The sequence below is a fragment of the Chenopodium quinoa genome, unplaced genomic scaffold (genome assembly GCF_001683475.1).
Source record: "Chenopodium quinoa cultivar QQ74 unplaced genomic scaffold, ASM168347v1, whole genome shotgun sequence".
NCBI classification, from domain to species: Eukaryota; Viridiplantae; Streptophyta; class Magnoliopsida; order Caryophyllales; family Amaranthaceae; genus Chenopodium; species Chenopodium quinoa.
The window spans coordinates 315977-332854 of record NW_018744367.1 but is presented as its reverse complement, the minus strand read 5'-3'; the positions used below and the strand labels follow the sequence as shown (position 1 = coordinate 332854).

At 36.3% G+C, this 16878-nt stretch overlaps 4 protein-coding genes across 4 annotated transcripts; 2 read left to right on the top strand and 2 right to left on the bottom strand.

Moving 5' to 3' along the window:
- The first annotated feature begins 23 nt into the window (after positions 1–23).
- LOC110696758 lies at positions 24–877 on the top strand. Its single transcript, XM_021874108.1, has one exon. The coding sequence runs from the start codon at positions 255–257 to the stop codon at positions 765–767; it is 513 nt and encodes a 170-aa protein (XP_021729800.1). The 5' UTR covers positions 24–254; the 3' UTR covers positions 768–877.
- A 4588-nt stretch (positions 878–5465) lies between these two features.
- LOC110696420 (uncharacterized mitochondrial protein AtMg00810-like) lies at positions 5466–6608 on the bottom strand. The gene is made up of 2 exons (XM_021873706.1): positions 6268–6608; positions 5466–5961 (listed from the first exon to the last, which is right to left on the bottom strand). The coding sequence occupies exons 1-2, from the start codon at positions 6606–6608 to the stop codon at positions 5466–5468; spliced, it is 837 nt and encodes a 278-aa protein (XP_021729398.1).
- Positions 6609–8673: 2065 nt separating this feature from the next.
- LOC110696419 lies at positions 8674–9419 on the bottom strand. Its single transcript, XM_021873705.1, has 2 exons — positions 9200–9419; positions 8674–9101 (listed from the first exon to the last, which is right to left on the bottom strand). The coding sequence occupies exons 1-2, from the start codon at positions 9417–9419 to the stop codon at positions 8674–8676; spliced, it is 648 nt and encodes a 215-aa protein (XP_021729397.1).
- Positions 9420–15862: 6443 nt separating this feature from the next.
- Positions 15863–16878, top strand: LOC110696418. The gene is made up of 2 exons (XM_021873704.1): positions 15863–15910; positions 16405–16878. The coding sequence occupies exons 1-2, from the start codon at positions 15863–15865 to the stop codon at positions 16876–16878; spliced, it is 522 nt and encodes a 173-aa protein (XP_021729396.1).

Here is a 16878-nt window from a genome sequence, read left to right as displayed (position 1 = left end):
TAGAAAATGAGGTAGTAGTAAATGTGAAATCCCTTAAAATAAAATTGATGAGAAAGAGTCTTAGTTGACTGCCAACAAATTCATATCAACAGCTGTTCTATTTAGTTTATCAAAATATTAAAAAAAAAAAAAAAGCCTTTCATTGAATCTATTTTATTATTTAAAAAATAAAAGTAGAAGGCAATAACCACAGAAGTGAGGTGGTGTAACATATAAAAATGATTTTACCATAAACATTAAATAACACTGTCTTGATGAATTTCTTTGGTAACTATTATCATAGTAACATTTTGTTACAAGGTCCTTGTGAATTTCTTGATGAATTAATATCAACAATTCTTAGATGTTTAGGCCTTCAACAAGACTCTCCTCCTCCTCCTACAACTACGACTACAACTGATGATGTTGTTGTTGCCTATACTAATGTTACTACGACTATTCCGAGTTGTTCAACAACAACTGTAACCGACAACGGTGGTGAAGAAGAAGGAGGTAGTGAAGAGACAACAATAACTACTAGTGTTGCTTCTAGTGGAGTTGTTGTGATTGTTCCGAGTTCAACGACTGTAATAGACAACGGTGAAAACGGAGAAGCTGAGACGACTTGTCCGACCACGGAAACACCAGATGTAGGTGGTGGTGATGGCGATGTTGGTGGTGGAAGTGCAAGTCAGCCAGGAGAGGGTGATTATTTTCCACCTATAGATACGGTAAGTCCAGCTAATCATGATTTATTTTCTTTCTATGATTTATTTCTTGGTAATTAAATGATTATACTATATGCAACGTAACCCTATTATATTAGGCTACTATACTGGAGGTATTGATGGTTTACTATTTTACATTATACATATGATTCTTCAATTTATTTCTCCCATTATTATTGTTTTATAATTAACCGACCAAGTACCATCATTAATTATTATTGAGAAAATAATTGTACTGTATGTACATCTTTGGGTAACAATGAATTTTAATACGAGTACTTATTAAAGATTTGTATCCTAATAAAATTATACCTAGCTCCCTAGCCCCAAAAATATAAATATAAAGTACTTCGTATATGTTTATTATTTTTTTTATATATTTTGGGGGTTGTTGTTGTTGAAACCACAAGTGAATTGAAATATACTTGTATGTATTTTTTTTTATTTTTTTTACAAGAAATTATACTTGTATGTATTAGCTACGTATACGCCACAAATAAAAGAATAAAACTAAAGTTCAAATGGTTGCAAGTAAAATTTTAACTTCATAATATTTTTCGAATCTTTTTGAATATTTTTTTTTTTTTTTTTTTTTTTTAAATTTAAGAGAGAAGACTGAAAAAAGTTTTAATGTCCTTAATTATATTTTTTATTATTATTATTATTATTATACGTGTATTTCTTAAATGGAAGTTGAACATATTTTTTTTCCCAAATGACTGAATGATCAATTGTAAAGTATTAAAAGTGTATTTCCTCAAAAAAAAAAAAAAAAAGTATTAAAAGTATATTTATTTATTATTACTCCTTAATACAAGTACAGTAATTTTTTTTTGAAGAGGTAAGAAAAAAGTTGAAAAAATGCATTAGGTACCCCTGCTATTATTACTCATATTATTATCATATATGAACGTTTAGGTACATATGCTATGTACAACTAAGGTCAAGAGGTTTATTATAGATTATTAATTTACTATTATCATCATTACCAGATTATACTCGTGGTTATTATGCACCATACAAAATACAAAGTACGTAGGGTAGAAGTAATTGGCCAAGAAAGTGCATAGATTTTGAGCATTGGTGGTTTAGTAAATTTGTTGTTGACAATAAAAAAAATGACTCTAAAATTAATATGTAGATTATTATTTGGGTAATGCTATATGTAGCTCTTATTGCTATGGATAAACAATAAATAGCTTTTCTTATTTGGTATTAATTTAGGAAATGCATGACAAAATCACGTGCAAATTAGTGTTATTAATGTTATTTTTTTATTTGTTTTTTTTTTCCATTTTTAGCTTCTTATATGTAGGTCGAGAGCTATGTATAGCATTTTCCTATTATTATTATTACAAAACAAGCTTTTACACCAGTAGTATCACTTTAATTTTGCATTGCTTGCTTGCTTGAATGCCTTAATTTTGTATTGACTCTTTAAACCATCTCCAATGGTGAAACTCATTAGAGTTTTTTTAGGAGAGAGAGAGTATTTTTTGTCAAGGATATCAATAAGTTGGTATCTAAACTTAGATACTCCAAAAGAAAGTTGAGATTGAGAGTCTCATCATTGGGAAATTATATACTTCGTATTACATGAGTTGTTTAATTGAGAAATAGGTTAGGTATTACCATTGGGTATGAAAAACAACTCATTTTGTATATTAATACTCAAAGTTGAGTCTTACAATTGGAGATTAGATTTATACTTGGCATTATATTATACGAGTTAGTATACATAGTACAAATGTACAATATCCGAATTATACTCTGTATTATAAGTAACATCTTGTCTGAACAAAATGTGAAGGAGGGAGGCTTACTGCCGCAACCAAAGCAAAGTAGAATCAGGGTTCCACCACGGCCTGGAGTTAGTACTGGAAAGGGAGGTCAAACTCACTAAAGTAACTACTACGAGTAGGGGTGTACAAAAAATAGACCGGACCTGAAACCCGACCTGAATCGGACCGGACCTGGACCGGACCTGCTGATTCAGGTCCGGTCCCGGTCCTTGAAAATAAGCGATTCCGGTTTTCCGGTCCGGTTCGGGTAAAACCCGGAAAACCCCGGTCTGGACCTGAAACCCTGAATTAATAATTTTTATATATATATATAAAATAGCAACTCAGCAAAACCCTATAATTAATATCCTATATCAGAGTTTCTGATGGTTGCATCTCAAATTCTCTCCTCTCCTCTCACTTCTCAAACCCTAGATCTAATCTCCTCTCCTTGCCCAACACCGACAACCACCACAAGAAAACCACCGGAGTAGACCAACAACCATTATTGCAACTTCCGGCAATTTGGCGTCAACCACAGCAGCCGTTAGCCCGTTACCACCATTTAGCGTCGCAAGAAAACCACCGCAACAACCTCTCCTTCTCCTTCATCTCGGACCCAAGAAAACCACTGTGATGGGTGGTTTTTATTTTTTAATTTTAGATTTTTATTTTTTGTTCATTCGTTCGTCAATTTCCAGATTTTGATTTCTTATTCATTCATTCGTCAATTTCCAGAATTTTTTTTTTTCGGATTTTAATTTTTCTATTTTTGAATTTGTATTATTCAATTTTTATTATAGATATGTTTTTGTTCAATTTGTATATTAGATCTATTTTTTTTTTGTTAATTTGTGTATTCAATATTCTGATCTTCTTTTTAAAGTCGTGAATTCTCGACTTGTCTGCAAATTCAGACCACTTGTGTGGATCGTGTTTTGCCTGTGGATCGTGTTTTGCCTTTTGTATTCTTAGTTCTCGGAATATGATGAAATTAAGAGTGCATAAGTGAAATATTAGTGGGCTTTTGTGGTTGAATATCAGTATACCACTAAAGGCACTAGTCTTCATTTGTACATAATTGAAATGTAAGTTCTGTGTACAGATTATATTTTTTAGTTTTGAGTTACTCTCGATAATCAATATATATATACAAAACAGGTCCATTCAGGTCTAAACCCGGACCGGACCTGATTTTTCAGGTCTGGCCCGAAACCGGACCTGTTAAATCAGGTCCGGTCCCCGGTCCTTAAAATTACCTAATTCAGGTCCCCGGTCCAAACAGGTCCGGTCCAGGTCCGGTCCGGTTTTGGACCGGTGTACACCCCTAACTACGAGTACGAGTACGAGTACGTACAAGTTTTACTTCGTGCCACAAACTTCATATGTGTGTCTTTCCCAACTCAATAATCTAGCGACACTCTTGGGAGAACAGTCCCCTAACCTCTCTTGTAGGCGTGTAACGTTCAAGGTGAACAAAAAATACCCTAATCTCGTAATAACTTGGCTTCAGGCCCTCATCAGTTATTAATAAAGACAAAATGATGCAGCTCATCGTATTTTTATTTCAGTTGTGCGTGTGAATAGTGGCTTGTGAATTGTGTAAAAGGTGATGATATATTTATATGCAGAATTTATATTCAAGGACAACCCCCCCACTCAAAAATATTTTAATTTGTTATGTGTGAGATTTATCTAACATTGTATGTTAGGAGGAAATTTAAATTTTTAGTTTGTTTAATTTAATGCATGTATGAGTACTCTTATGTGTACGTATATGTGATGAACAAATATGTGTATGTATATGTGATGAACAAATATGTGTATGTATATGTTGTTCCGTGTGAGATTATAATCTTGTGAAATCGGATGATGTGATGAACAAATATGTATGTATATGTACTGTTATGCAAAACTCTAAGGGTTTGTCACTACTAGAAATAGGCCGAATTCCGACGGACATGTTTTTCCGTCGGAAAATTCAAACTTTCCGACGTTTTTATACTCTGTCGGAAATTTCCGACGAATTCAATAATTCCGTAGGAAATTTCCGACGGAATATAAATCCGTCGGAATATATGTATTTTCCGACAGATTTTTCCGTTGTAAATTACTATATTCCGTCGGAAAATATTTTTTTTAAAAAAATTATACCCCGTTTAAACAAACCCTAAACCGGTACCCCATCTCTTCTCTTTCTCTCTCCTCTTCTCCTCTCTCTTCCACCTCTTTCTTCTTCTTCTCTGATTCTCTCTCCTCTACTCCTCTTCTCTGATACTCTCTTCTCTCTCCTGTTCTCTTACCTCTTCTCCTTCCTCTGTTCTCTCATCCTCTTCTCCTTCTCTCTTCCGCCTCTTTCTTCTTCTTCTTCTCCGATTCTCTCTCCTCTACTCCTCTTTAGTATGAGATTTCATACCAATTCATTCCAATTTGATGAACCAAACACCCCCTAAATATTGCATATTGTTAGATTTTGGGAAAACTCCTCAATCTGGAGTGTGTACCATTGATCAATATATATAGAGTTTTACAAATATCGTAAATCTAGTACAATAAGGATACAAAATATATACAATTATTATCCTAATCTGTGACAAATATTATCATAACTATAATATCTATCACACCCTCGCAGTCATAGCGGGAGGAGGTCGTACGCTAAGACTGGATCTAAAATCCAAAAATAAGTCCCGTGGTAAGCCTTTCGTGAAAATGTCCGCAAATTGATATCTGGAAGGAACATGTAGAACCCGAACTTCTCCCAAAGCAACCTTTTCTCGAACAAAATGAATATCCATCTCCACATGTTTGGTGCGTTGGTGTTGTACCGGGTTGCCAGAAAGATGGATAGCACTGACAATATCACAATAAACATTAGTAGCCTGTCGCAGGGGGGAATGTAACTCAAGTAAAAGATTACGGAGCCAACATGCCTCAGAGACAACATTAGCGACGCCTCGATATTCTGCTTCTGACTCTACTTAGATAATGTATGCTGACGCTTAGATGACCAAGAAACGAGGTTGTCCCCAAGAAAGCAGCAATAACCCGATGTGGAACGACGGGTATCGGGACAACCTCCCCGGTCAGCGTCAGTGTAAGTAATCAAACGATGAGAAGCAGATGGATATAAATGTAAGCCATGATCAATGGTACCTTGAACATAACGCATAATGCGTTTCAATGCATCATAATGAGATTCCCGGGGATCATGCATAAAAAGACACACCTGTTGTACCGCATAGGCAATATCTGGCCTAGTGAAGGTGAGATACTGAAGAGTACCTGCTAAACTGCGATACAAAGTAAGATCTCGGAATGGTGGTCCTGCATCTGCACTAAGTTTGGACTTAGTGTCAACTGGAGTAGCTGCAGGCTTACAAGAGTCCATACCTGCATGCGCTCTATAATCTCTTGTGCATACTTTTCCTGCGAAAGTAGCAAATAAGAGGGTGTACGGGTCACCGCAATCCCTAAAAAGAAACTCAGAGGCCCCAAATTAGTCATAGGGAATTCGGTTTTCAACCGAGATATGATCCCTGCACGCAACCTGTCAGATGAGGTAGCTAATATAATATCATCAACATAGAGAAGCAAATATGCCATATCATGACCCTGCCGGAAAGTAAAAAAGAGAATTGTCACTCTTGGTAATGACATAACCCAATTTAATCAGAAAGTTCGCAAACCGATGGTACCAAGCTCTAGGAGCTTGTTTCAAGCCATAGAAAGTCTTTCAGAGCCGGCAAACATAAGAGGGTGCACGCTGATCAACAAACCTTGGGGGTTGATGCATATACAAGGTTTCCTGTAAATCACCATGTAAAAAGACATTTTTGACATCTAATTGATGAATTGACCACTTTTTAGCCATAACTAAGCTGAGAACTGTACGGATAGTGGCCGGTTTAACTACCGGACTGAAGGTCTCATCACAATCCACACTAACTTCTTGCGATCTGCCATCACAAACAAGACGAGCTTTGTGCCTTTCAAGGTCACCATTAGATTTGAATTTATGTTTGAAAAGCCACATACAATTAACAATATTCACCCCCGTAGGCCTAGGCACCAATTCCCAAGTCCCTGTTTTAATTAAAGCACTATACTCATCAAGCATTGCCGCATTCCAATTAAGGTCAGTTAAAGCTTGTTTATAAGACTTTGGAAGAGGTGATTTGTGAGGAGGTGGACCCGAAGGTTGAACAGTGAGGTTGAAATATTTTGGGTTAGGCTTAACTATACCCCGTTGACTACGGGTGATGGGAGGGGACGGAGGGGGAGGCCGAGTAGGCTGCAAAGGTGGTATGCCCCTTAAAGGAGGTGGATTATATGTGGGATTAAGGTGTGGCAGGCCTGTTGGGTGAGTTGGGCTGGTTTGAGGCGTGACAGGTGGGCTGCCATGTGAAGATGGCAGGGTTGTTGGGCTCGCAGGGGAGATGTGTGAGGTGTGTGGGCTGCTAGAAGGAGAGATGTTGGTGGTAGGCAGTGGGCTTTGCGGGTGGTCTCTGGGAGAGAGCCCTGGGTCGCGGCCTGCTTGCGGTACGGACTGGGTTGGGGCTCCTTGGCGCAAAAATAAGTGTGTAAGGATGGGGGATTGGTCATCAATGCCCAAAAAATTGTAGTCCTTTAGAGGATGTTTTTCAATGTTCCGATATGGAAAAGTGAGTTCATCAAAGGTTACATGAAGGGAAATAATGACCTTTTTAGTAGTGAGATCTAAACACTTATACCCACGATGATTGGAAGGGTAACCCAATACAAGGTGTAAAGCATGGAGCAAGTTTGTGAGGCACAGTAGCCGACAAATTTGGGAAACATAGACAACCAAAAACCCGAAGGTGATCAAAGGATGGGTTTTTACGAAAAAGAGCTTGAGTAGGGGTTGAGTTCTTAAGAGTCTTAGTGGGTAAGATGTTAATAAGATATGTGGCGGTCTCAAGAGCATGCGACCAAAAGGACGGAGGCAAAGAGGCGTGGAAGAGAAGAGTGCGTTAGACATTGTTGATAGTGCGGATCATGCGCTTGGATTTCCCGTTCTGGGAAAAGGTGTGAGGACATGAGAATCTAAACACCAAGCCATTAGCATTAAAATTTTTTTTAAACTAATCATTGTCAAACTCACGACCATGATCACTTTGGAAGGATTTAATAGGCGGTTCAAATTGAGTTTGGACATATTGCTTAAAAATAAGAAAGCTTTAGAAGGCTTGGGATTTTGAGGCTAAAGGAATAGTCCACACATAATGGGTAAAATCATCAAGTAAAACCAAATAATATTTGTGCCCATTAATACTACGAATAGGAGAGGTCCACAAATCAGCATGAATTATATCAAAAGCACAATAAGAGTTATTATTAGAATCATAAAAAGGAAGTCTAACATGTTTCCCTATTTGACAAGAATTGCAAAAATTGGAGTCATGCTCCTTATTAAAATCAATTAAACTATTGCTCCTAAGAAACTGTAAAGAGGAAGCCCCAAGGTGTCCTAAGCGGTCATGCCAAGTAGAAGAAGCGACTGTGGTGAGAGATGTGTCCAGACAAGTGCTTGGTGAGTTTTCGATGACTGGATAAAGGTCTCCGGAACTATTACATCTTGTTATTACCCTCCCCATGCGAAGATCCTTCACAGAAAAACCATTAGGGTCAAATTCAATAGAAACCGAATTATCAGAGGTAAAATTACGAACTGATATGAGATTTTTAATGGTTTGTGGGGCAAGGAGGACATCTTTTAAAACTAGGGATTTATGAGGGAGGGTGGTGTGACCATAACTGGTAATTGGAATACGATGATCATTTTTGACTAAAATATGATTATTCGTGCTTAAATTTAAAAGGGGCAAGAGATTACCAGAATTATGAGTCATATGAGATGTAGCTCTAGAGTCCATGTACCACCCGTTTTCCGGATTTGAAAGGGACAATGATGAGTAGGCACTCCCGGGCTCCGTAGGAGTCATAGGTGTACCGTATTGAGGTTAGCCGATGGTATAAGCCTGTTGAGGATATGAGCCACCACCTGGGCCTGCAGGGGGCCGGTTGTGATAAGGCCCGTTTGTTGGAAAGGGGGCAGGAGGTACGGCCCAGCCTTGTTGAGGCCAATAGTACTGCTGCGAACTGGGCCAAGGTTGCTGCTGGGCCCAATTTTGGCCGTTAGGAGTCACCTGCTGCTGTTGCCATTATTGTTGTTGCGTATTTTGTTGCTGGCCTTGAGGGCTGCCACGGGCAGGAGTACCACGTCCGCGACCCTTGCCTCGCCCCTTTCCGCCACCGCGGCCTTGTCCGCCGCCACCAACGCCTCTGCCGGCACCTGCGGCAGGTTGCTGCTGTTGCGTGGAGTCGGAGTTGAGCGATGATTGTTGTTGTGATACAAACGAAGCCGGAGATGGAACAGAGTCCGTATTCCGGCGAGTATCTTCAAGTAGGAACCGAGATCGAGCATTGTTAAAAGACGGAAGGGGGTCCGATTGAGCAATCATAGTTGCGACCGTGTCAAAATCGATCTTAGTGAGGCCTGCAACAAGACGGAGTACCAATTTTTGATCTGAAACTGGCTGATCAACATTGGCGAGTTGATCAGAGATGCTTTTTAGGCGCTGGCAATAAGCTGTGACGTTTGGGAAATTATCAAGATGAAGAAATTAAATTGATTCTCGAGATACACTGCCCTTGTATTCTTGTTATCTTGAAAGATATCTTTGAGACGATTCCAAGTCTCTTGAGTAGTAGATTTCCGTAAAAGGATGGTTTGAAGAAGATCAACCGAGATTGTACCATAGATCCATTGTTTCACAATTGCATCTAGTCTCTTCCATAAAGCATCGAAAACGTCAGTTGGACGAGGGGTATCCGGGTCGATGTGATCAAGAACATTATACGCACAAACATGATTCTCGAATAATTCGACCCAATTTGAGTATTGCATATTCTCATAATCTAAAGTCAAGGGAATTACGTTTTTGATATTTGTAACCGTGAGGGCCGGATGGAACTCATTGGACGGTAGAGGAGTGGGCGGTGAAGGGTAGCATCTATCATCTTCTTTGGCCATGGAAGCTAAATTGCATGAACAAAAAGGAAAGCGGAAGCAGAGAAAAAAATGAAAAGAATTAATTGAATAATCCTAGTATCGAAACCTGTAGCTGTGATACCATGTTAGATTTCGGAAAAACTTCTCAATTTGAAGTGTGTACCATTGATCAATATATATAGAGTTGTACAAATATCGTAAACCTAGTACGATAAGGATACAAAATATATACAATTATTATCTTTATCTGCGACAAATATTATCATAACTATAATATCTATCACATAAAAGCATTAATAATTGTTATTTGTATTATTACTCGTTATTGATTAAAAATTATTTTTTTGTCAAAGTAATCTCAATGCCTCAAAACTTCTTATCAACGTAATTACAATATACTAAATATTTCTTAAACTCTATCTTAATTAACATTTCTACTACATACAAATTTTTTTATTAACTAAAAACTTAATCTTACTAATTATTTCTATTTAATTCCACTTCCTTTGTTATCAAAAAATTATATATCGTGTTTAGTATCTGAGCCGGCGGGTTTGTAAATAATCTATATTATTAATAAAACTCCAAGGTAAGGAGTGTCATATCCACATGTACTAGCGAAAGCCGATGAATTGGTGAGCTCACTATATCATCATTGGTGAGTTCACTCACTGATCCAAATATTGGTGATGCAGAGAAGGATTTGTTGAAAAAGTTTTTTGAGAATTGAGTGAGCGAAAGTTAGGAGCGAAGGTGGAAGGAGCAATAACTAATGCATATATGATCAGCTGTGACAGATGTGAAAACAGCGTGTTTGAACATTGTGAATTAGTAAGTCAGACTAAAATGGTAAAAATGAAAAGAAAGACAGTAAGTAACTCCTTTTAATCTTCCTAGCTAACTCTTCATTCCTTTTCTCAATACAAATTGGTTTCTTTTTTAAATTTTTTTTTTTTTATTATATTACATATATGTTTATTGATTTGATGTTTAATTTGAGTGGATGATATGGGATGGTAAATGTTATGTTTCAAGTTGGGTTTTCAAATTGTAAAGGTAATTAAATTTTAGGTTGGGTTTAATTTTCGAAGCTGTGTGAGTTGAAATAGAATTTGGTTGATGTTGTCTTTCTTCTTTATATCCGGTCTTGAAATTGAGGATATAGAGTAGAAGAAGAAGAAAGAAGAAGATGGGGGAGGAGAAGTACATTGCTTAGATCCCCCATTATTACGAAAAAGAGAGTGAATTCAACTAATGAGATTGAATTGAAGAGGATAAAAAGTTAAACAATTAAGTGTTAGCTTTTCCATCCAATTTAATGGTGTTTTGCAAGTTTAAGGTTACTTCAAGAAGTAGTGAAAAAGTTAAGAGTTACATAAGAAAAAGTTTTTTTTTTTTTTTTTTTTTTTTTTTTTTTTTTTTTTTTTTTTTAAGGGAATTGTTATTTTTTGAGGAAAAGAAAAAAAGAAAAAGAAAAAGAAAAGGGAGTAATATACTCCGTATTATATATCAACATATGCTTTTTATATGTTGGTAAAAATTGTAGTTAAAGTAAATATATAAATAGTACAAAATTTAAACTTTCCGATTATCATGAAACAGATGGAGTATAAAACAATCGATATTATGAAAGCCTTTGTGAATTGACGGTTTTTGGTCTCATTGTTAATGATATTTTAGCTATATCTTCATCTTGCTCCACTGTTTCTTTCTCTCATTAATAAAGGAGTGGTAATATTGTTGCTCATAAACTTGCAAATTTGAGCAAATATTTGATGTAATGAGAGCTTGGCTAGAAGAAGCACCGACTAAGTGGCTCAATTTTGTAATGCCAAATACTCCCTCTGTATTTTATTACTTGTTTCATTTCTCCGGATACAAAGTTTTAAGAAGAAATATTATTTTATGATGGAAGTAGGGTTGATTGAAAAATAAAAAAATTTGAAAAAGCAAAAGTGAGTATAAGTAGGAATGAAAGAGAATATGAAAAATATTACAATATGATATGAAGGGGATCACTAGTGGAGAAAAAATAGTAAAATATTGTTAAGATTTTCCATAAAAGAAATAGAGCAAGTAATAAAATACGGCCGTAAAAGAAAAGTGGAGCAAGTAAGTGCAACTTCAATGGTCAAATTAGTATGTCATGCCACATAACCTTTTAAACTAATTGTCATTTTATCTGCTTTGAGCACCATGACAAGATATTAGCTAATATTCAAATGAACTCCACTTCCTTAAATACTTTTTTATATTTAATTTTATTTATTCTATTTTTTTTTTGGCAAGTTTATTTCCAAGTAAATTGTTGCCTTTTTTTTAAAGGGAAGAAATTATTATCATTAATGAGTAGTCATACGACATCTACAATAATAGCATTGGTATGTAAATTAAACCATAAATTTAGAGAAAATAACTTAACTTTTACAATAAAAAACATAACTATTTTGCATATTTGACATAGCTCACATTCCACCGCTTCAAACTTGACGCGAGAATTGATTTTCGATGTATTCACATATTCTCAAGTGTAGACCGTCGCAATCTGCACTGATGTTTTGATCGTAAAGTTGATGGCAAACCCTAAATTCATATGAATCCAAATCACCTTCCCAATTATTAAAACTCTAAAAATAAAATTCTCATCCATAGATGAGAATCAAAATCCTAGAAAATTGGGAAAAACCCATATAATTGGGATAAACTCTCACAAGCAAATGGAGATAACAAAGCAAATTACCTAAATTAAATTAAGAAAAAGGGTCAGAAATAGTTTAATTTTCGAAGAAATTAGACTATTTCCTGCCTCAACGGCCAAAAAACTTGAAACCCTAAATAAAAAGAAAGGAAAGAAAAGCAAATTATTGCTTTGCCAAGCTAATTGCATTTTTTTAGCTTCAATAGTCAAGCTAGATAGTAGCTAGAAATTATTTAAAATTACTAGCACATCCCTATTTATAACCATTGAAGTTACTCTAATATATTGAGGGAGTATTGCAGTTTCAAGTTAATAAAGTGTTGTGGTTTTTGTAAAAAAAAAAAAATCAACGTTATGAAGGCCTTCACAAAAATCACGTTCTTTTTGGAGATTACATTGACGTGTTAATTTAGCGCTATTTTCGTTCATAATATATTAACACTTTATCATGTAAAACTTATAATTTTATTATTCTAATTTTACATTGGTAAATAATTAGGAAAATGCTATACATGGGCTATGAATAAGAAGCTAAAAGAGGAGAGTATTAGTGTGATATATTCATTATTAATTACACTGATTTGCGCGTGATTTTGTCATACATTCCGAAACTAATACTTGTATCAAATAAGGAAAGATATTTAATGCTTATTTGTAGCCCTACATATATATAGCATTACCCAAATAATTACTACCTCCGTTTTTATTTAGTTGATACTATTCTATTATTACGCTTGCCAACGCATTATTTTAACGATTAATATCTCTAACTCTTGACATTGTAAAATTATAAAAAGTGGATATTAATAAAACATACACGGAGACGATTCGACCAAGATTCCACTTGACTATATTTTATCGTAGTTATAAATCACAAAAACTAGTCAAAGTGTCGTTTGTAAATAGTGTAAAAGTCAAACGGTTTTAACTAAAAAAACACACTACTAGAAATAGGCCAAATTCCGACGGACCATTTCCGACGGATATGTTTTTCCGTCGGAAATCCAGTAAATTCCGATGGAATTTTATTCTGTCGGACATTTACGACAGATTTCCTACGGAATAAAAATCCGCCGGAATTTATGGGCTTTCCGACGGAATATTCCGTTGAAAATATAATGTTTCGACGGAAATAAAATCCGTCGGAAATATCCTACGGATTATTCCGTCGAACATTAAATTTTCGGCGGAAATAAATTCCGTCGGAAATTTCCGACAGAATATTCCGTCGGAAAATAATTAAATAAAAAAAAACTAACCCTAAAAAAAGGTTCCCCACCCCCTTTTATTTCTCTTTTCTCTCTCCTCTCCTCTTCTCTCCGCCTCCAGCTCTTCTCCTCTCTCTCCTCTCTTTCTCTCTCCTCATTTCTCTTTTCCTTTCTCTTCTCCTCTCACCTCTTCTCCTTTCACGTTCTCCTTCTCCCTCATCTTCTCCTCTTTGGTTCTTCCTCTCTTCTCCCCTTTCACTTTCATAGCCACCAACACTGCCGAACACCCTCAACGCAACACCAAGTACGAACACCTTCAACGACGCCGCCAACACTAAATTCACCAACAACGGCCTTTTTTTTTATTGATGTCAACACCAAGTTCACCAACACCAAGTAGATCTAGCCTTTTTTTCATTTTAAATTCCGATTTTAGTTAATTATTGATGTCATTGTAATGTTAATGTATAATTTTTGTTAAATTTATGTATATTTATATATTTCTTTGAATTGATTTGGGTAATTTTTGTTGATTTTTTATGATAATTTTCGGTTATTTTTTTTGGAATTGATTTGTGGTGTTTTGGTTTGGTGTGGGCGGGGTTTTGGGTTTGGTGTGGGTGGGGTATGTGTTAGGGTGGTTTCGGTTTTGTTTGGGTGGGGTGTTGGTGGTGTTTTGGTTGCGATTTGGTTGTGTACGGTAGTGGGTTTGGGTGTGTGTTGGTGGTGGTGTGTGAAGGTGGGATAGGTGGTGGTGTACGGTGGTGGGCTAGTGGGTTTGGGTGTGGGTTGGTGGTGGTGTGTGGGTGGTTTCAGTGGTGTTGCGTGGTTGGGGCTGGTAGGGGTGGTGCGTGAGGGTGGTTGGGGGCTGGTAGGGGGCAAGGGCAGGGGCAGGGGGCAGGGGGTGGGCGGGTGGTGGTGTGGGGGGGTAGGGGGCAGGGGGTGGGGTAGTCAGGGGCAGGGGGTGGGCTGGTGGTGTGTGGGGATTTAGGCTGGTGGCGCTGGGTGTGGGTGGGGTGGAGCTGGTCTTTTTTTTTATTGACTTTTCCGACGGAGTTTTCCGTCGGAATATACCTTTTCCGACGGAATTTTCCGTCGGAATATACCTTTTCCGACGGAAAATTCCGTCGGAAACCTACCCTCCTCCGACGGAAATTTGCAACGGAATTTCAAATAAAGTCAAAAACAGCGCCGACAGAATTAGATCTGTCAGAAAATCCGTCGGAAGAACGCCTTCCGACGGAATTCCACCGGTAAAGGTCGAATTTCCGACAAAGGCTGTTACGACAGACTAACTCCGACGGAATTCCATCGGAAAGCCTGATTCCGACGGAATTTCCTATGTTTCCGACGGAATTTTTCCGTCGGAATCCAACTGTTTTCTTGTAGTGACAGAGGAAGTATAAATTTTATATTTTTAAACTAAAAAAACTTATATTTAGGGAGCCAAGCATATCTAATTGTGTCAAGCATATTTTAATTACTTGGGGTTTTTGCAGAAATTAAAATATTAAATCAATCATGCATAATGTGGTGCTTTTTGACTAATAACTTTCAACCACTACAATTGATTGCTCAAAAACTAGGTTAGGATGAAAGCGTAATATTTTTGTACCAAAAACCCTTAATTAATATATTATATAGATATAAACAAATAATAATGACACAAACAAATAATGAAGTAATAAAACAATATTGTTCCAATAATATATCAAAGTTTGTCATTTAACAACCAATAATACTGCATGTTATAAGCTAAGCAAAGAAAATGCAAGGTTCACTCAAAAACTAATCAGAGTTTCACAACTACAAAACCTGGACGAGTAGCAAGAGGAGCCCTGGAAGCGTGTTGTTGTGCACCTTCTGACCCAAACTTGAACGTAAGGATTATTATTAACGCTTAAAAAAAATTATTCCAGTTTTTTCCATTTAATGATTCAAAACATAACAGTCGAGGCTATCCAACTTGGTGAAATTTAGCAAGATTACGGTCCGATTACAGTTTAGTTGTATTATATCTACATCCACGTTTTTACCAATGTAGTCTAGATTAACTCTGTATCTACTTTTGGACATTGGCAATCGATGCTTATCCTTATCTAAATCAGAGTCAGTCAACTCCCCTTGATCACATATTTGATAGTGAACTGCTAAACAACGCTCCCATTTTACAAGGCATCGCTCCCATTTTGACATGGAAAGACGATATTGTTCTTTGTGTAAGTTGGACTATATAATGGTCCATTATGAGACATATGGGCAATTTAATATTATTCCGACCCCTCCGCTTAGTACCACGTGGTTAAAAAAATTCCCGAGCCCACCACATCCGACCCCACGACATCCAACCCCACCACATTCAATCCACCACCAAAAATCCAATTTTGTTTTTTAAAAAAAGTTTATTAAGCTTCAGCGACGGGTTTAGTACGATGGACGATGACAGTGATCGTACACCGGAGGCATCGTCGGAGGATTCCGTAAGTCCTCGTATTTTTTTATATATAAATGAAAACATCCACCTAAAATATCCGGACCCACCTTGGTGGATCCGCTTAAAATTTCTGGATCCACCAAGGTAGATCCGAAAATTTAAGGCGGATGTCTTTTTTTTTTTTTTTTTTTTTTTTTGTTTTGTGTATTGTATTGATTAATTAATAGTATTGTATTGATTAATTAATCAATTTTTTTTTTAAAACCAATAAATCAAATTTATTAATGTAATCTTTGTATTATTATTATAATTTTTATTGTGATTATTATTATTTTTGTGATAATTTATTAGTTAATATTAGTTAATGTTCGTTTGTTTATATTTGCTTATTGTTGGTTTTAAATATATTATTGTGATCAACCTTATTATTTAACTTGTGATTAGTGATATTTAGTATTATTATTGTTTTATAAATATTGTTATTAATATTATAATAAAAAAATATTGGAGAATTTTGTGTGTTTTCTTTTATTTTTATAGGATTTGGAGTCTGAAAATGGCGGTGATGGTGTGAATTTTGTCACGGACACGTTATTTCCAACGTTTGATGATGCAGTTAAATGGGCGGATGCTGTTTCCATATATCTGGGATTTATTTTGGTTAAATCATCTTACAACAAAACTAGAGATGGTTGGCCGTATCGATATTTGAAATGTGATCGGGGACGGAAGAGCAAGCCGAGAGACTTTGAGAACGCAATACAAAAGGACACAAAAACCAAAGCTAATGCTTGTCCTTTCTACATCAAGATATATTATGAATTCATCACAAACAGTTGGAAGATTCGTGCAAAAAATGATGAAACTGGGACCCATAGTCATCCAATGATTGTGTATCAGGAGGGTCATTGTAAAATTACTGGCTTGAGCCCGGATGCAAAAAAGGTTGTGCGTGACCTGACAAAGTCCAAGATTGCACCGCGTAACATCATGGCAACTATTTCAGAGCAATAA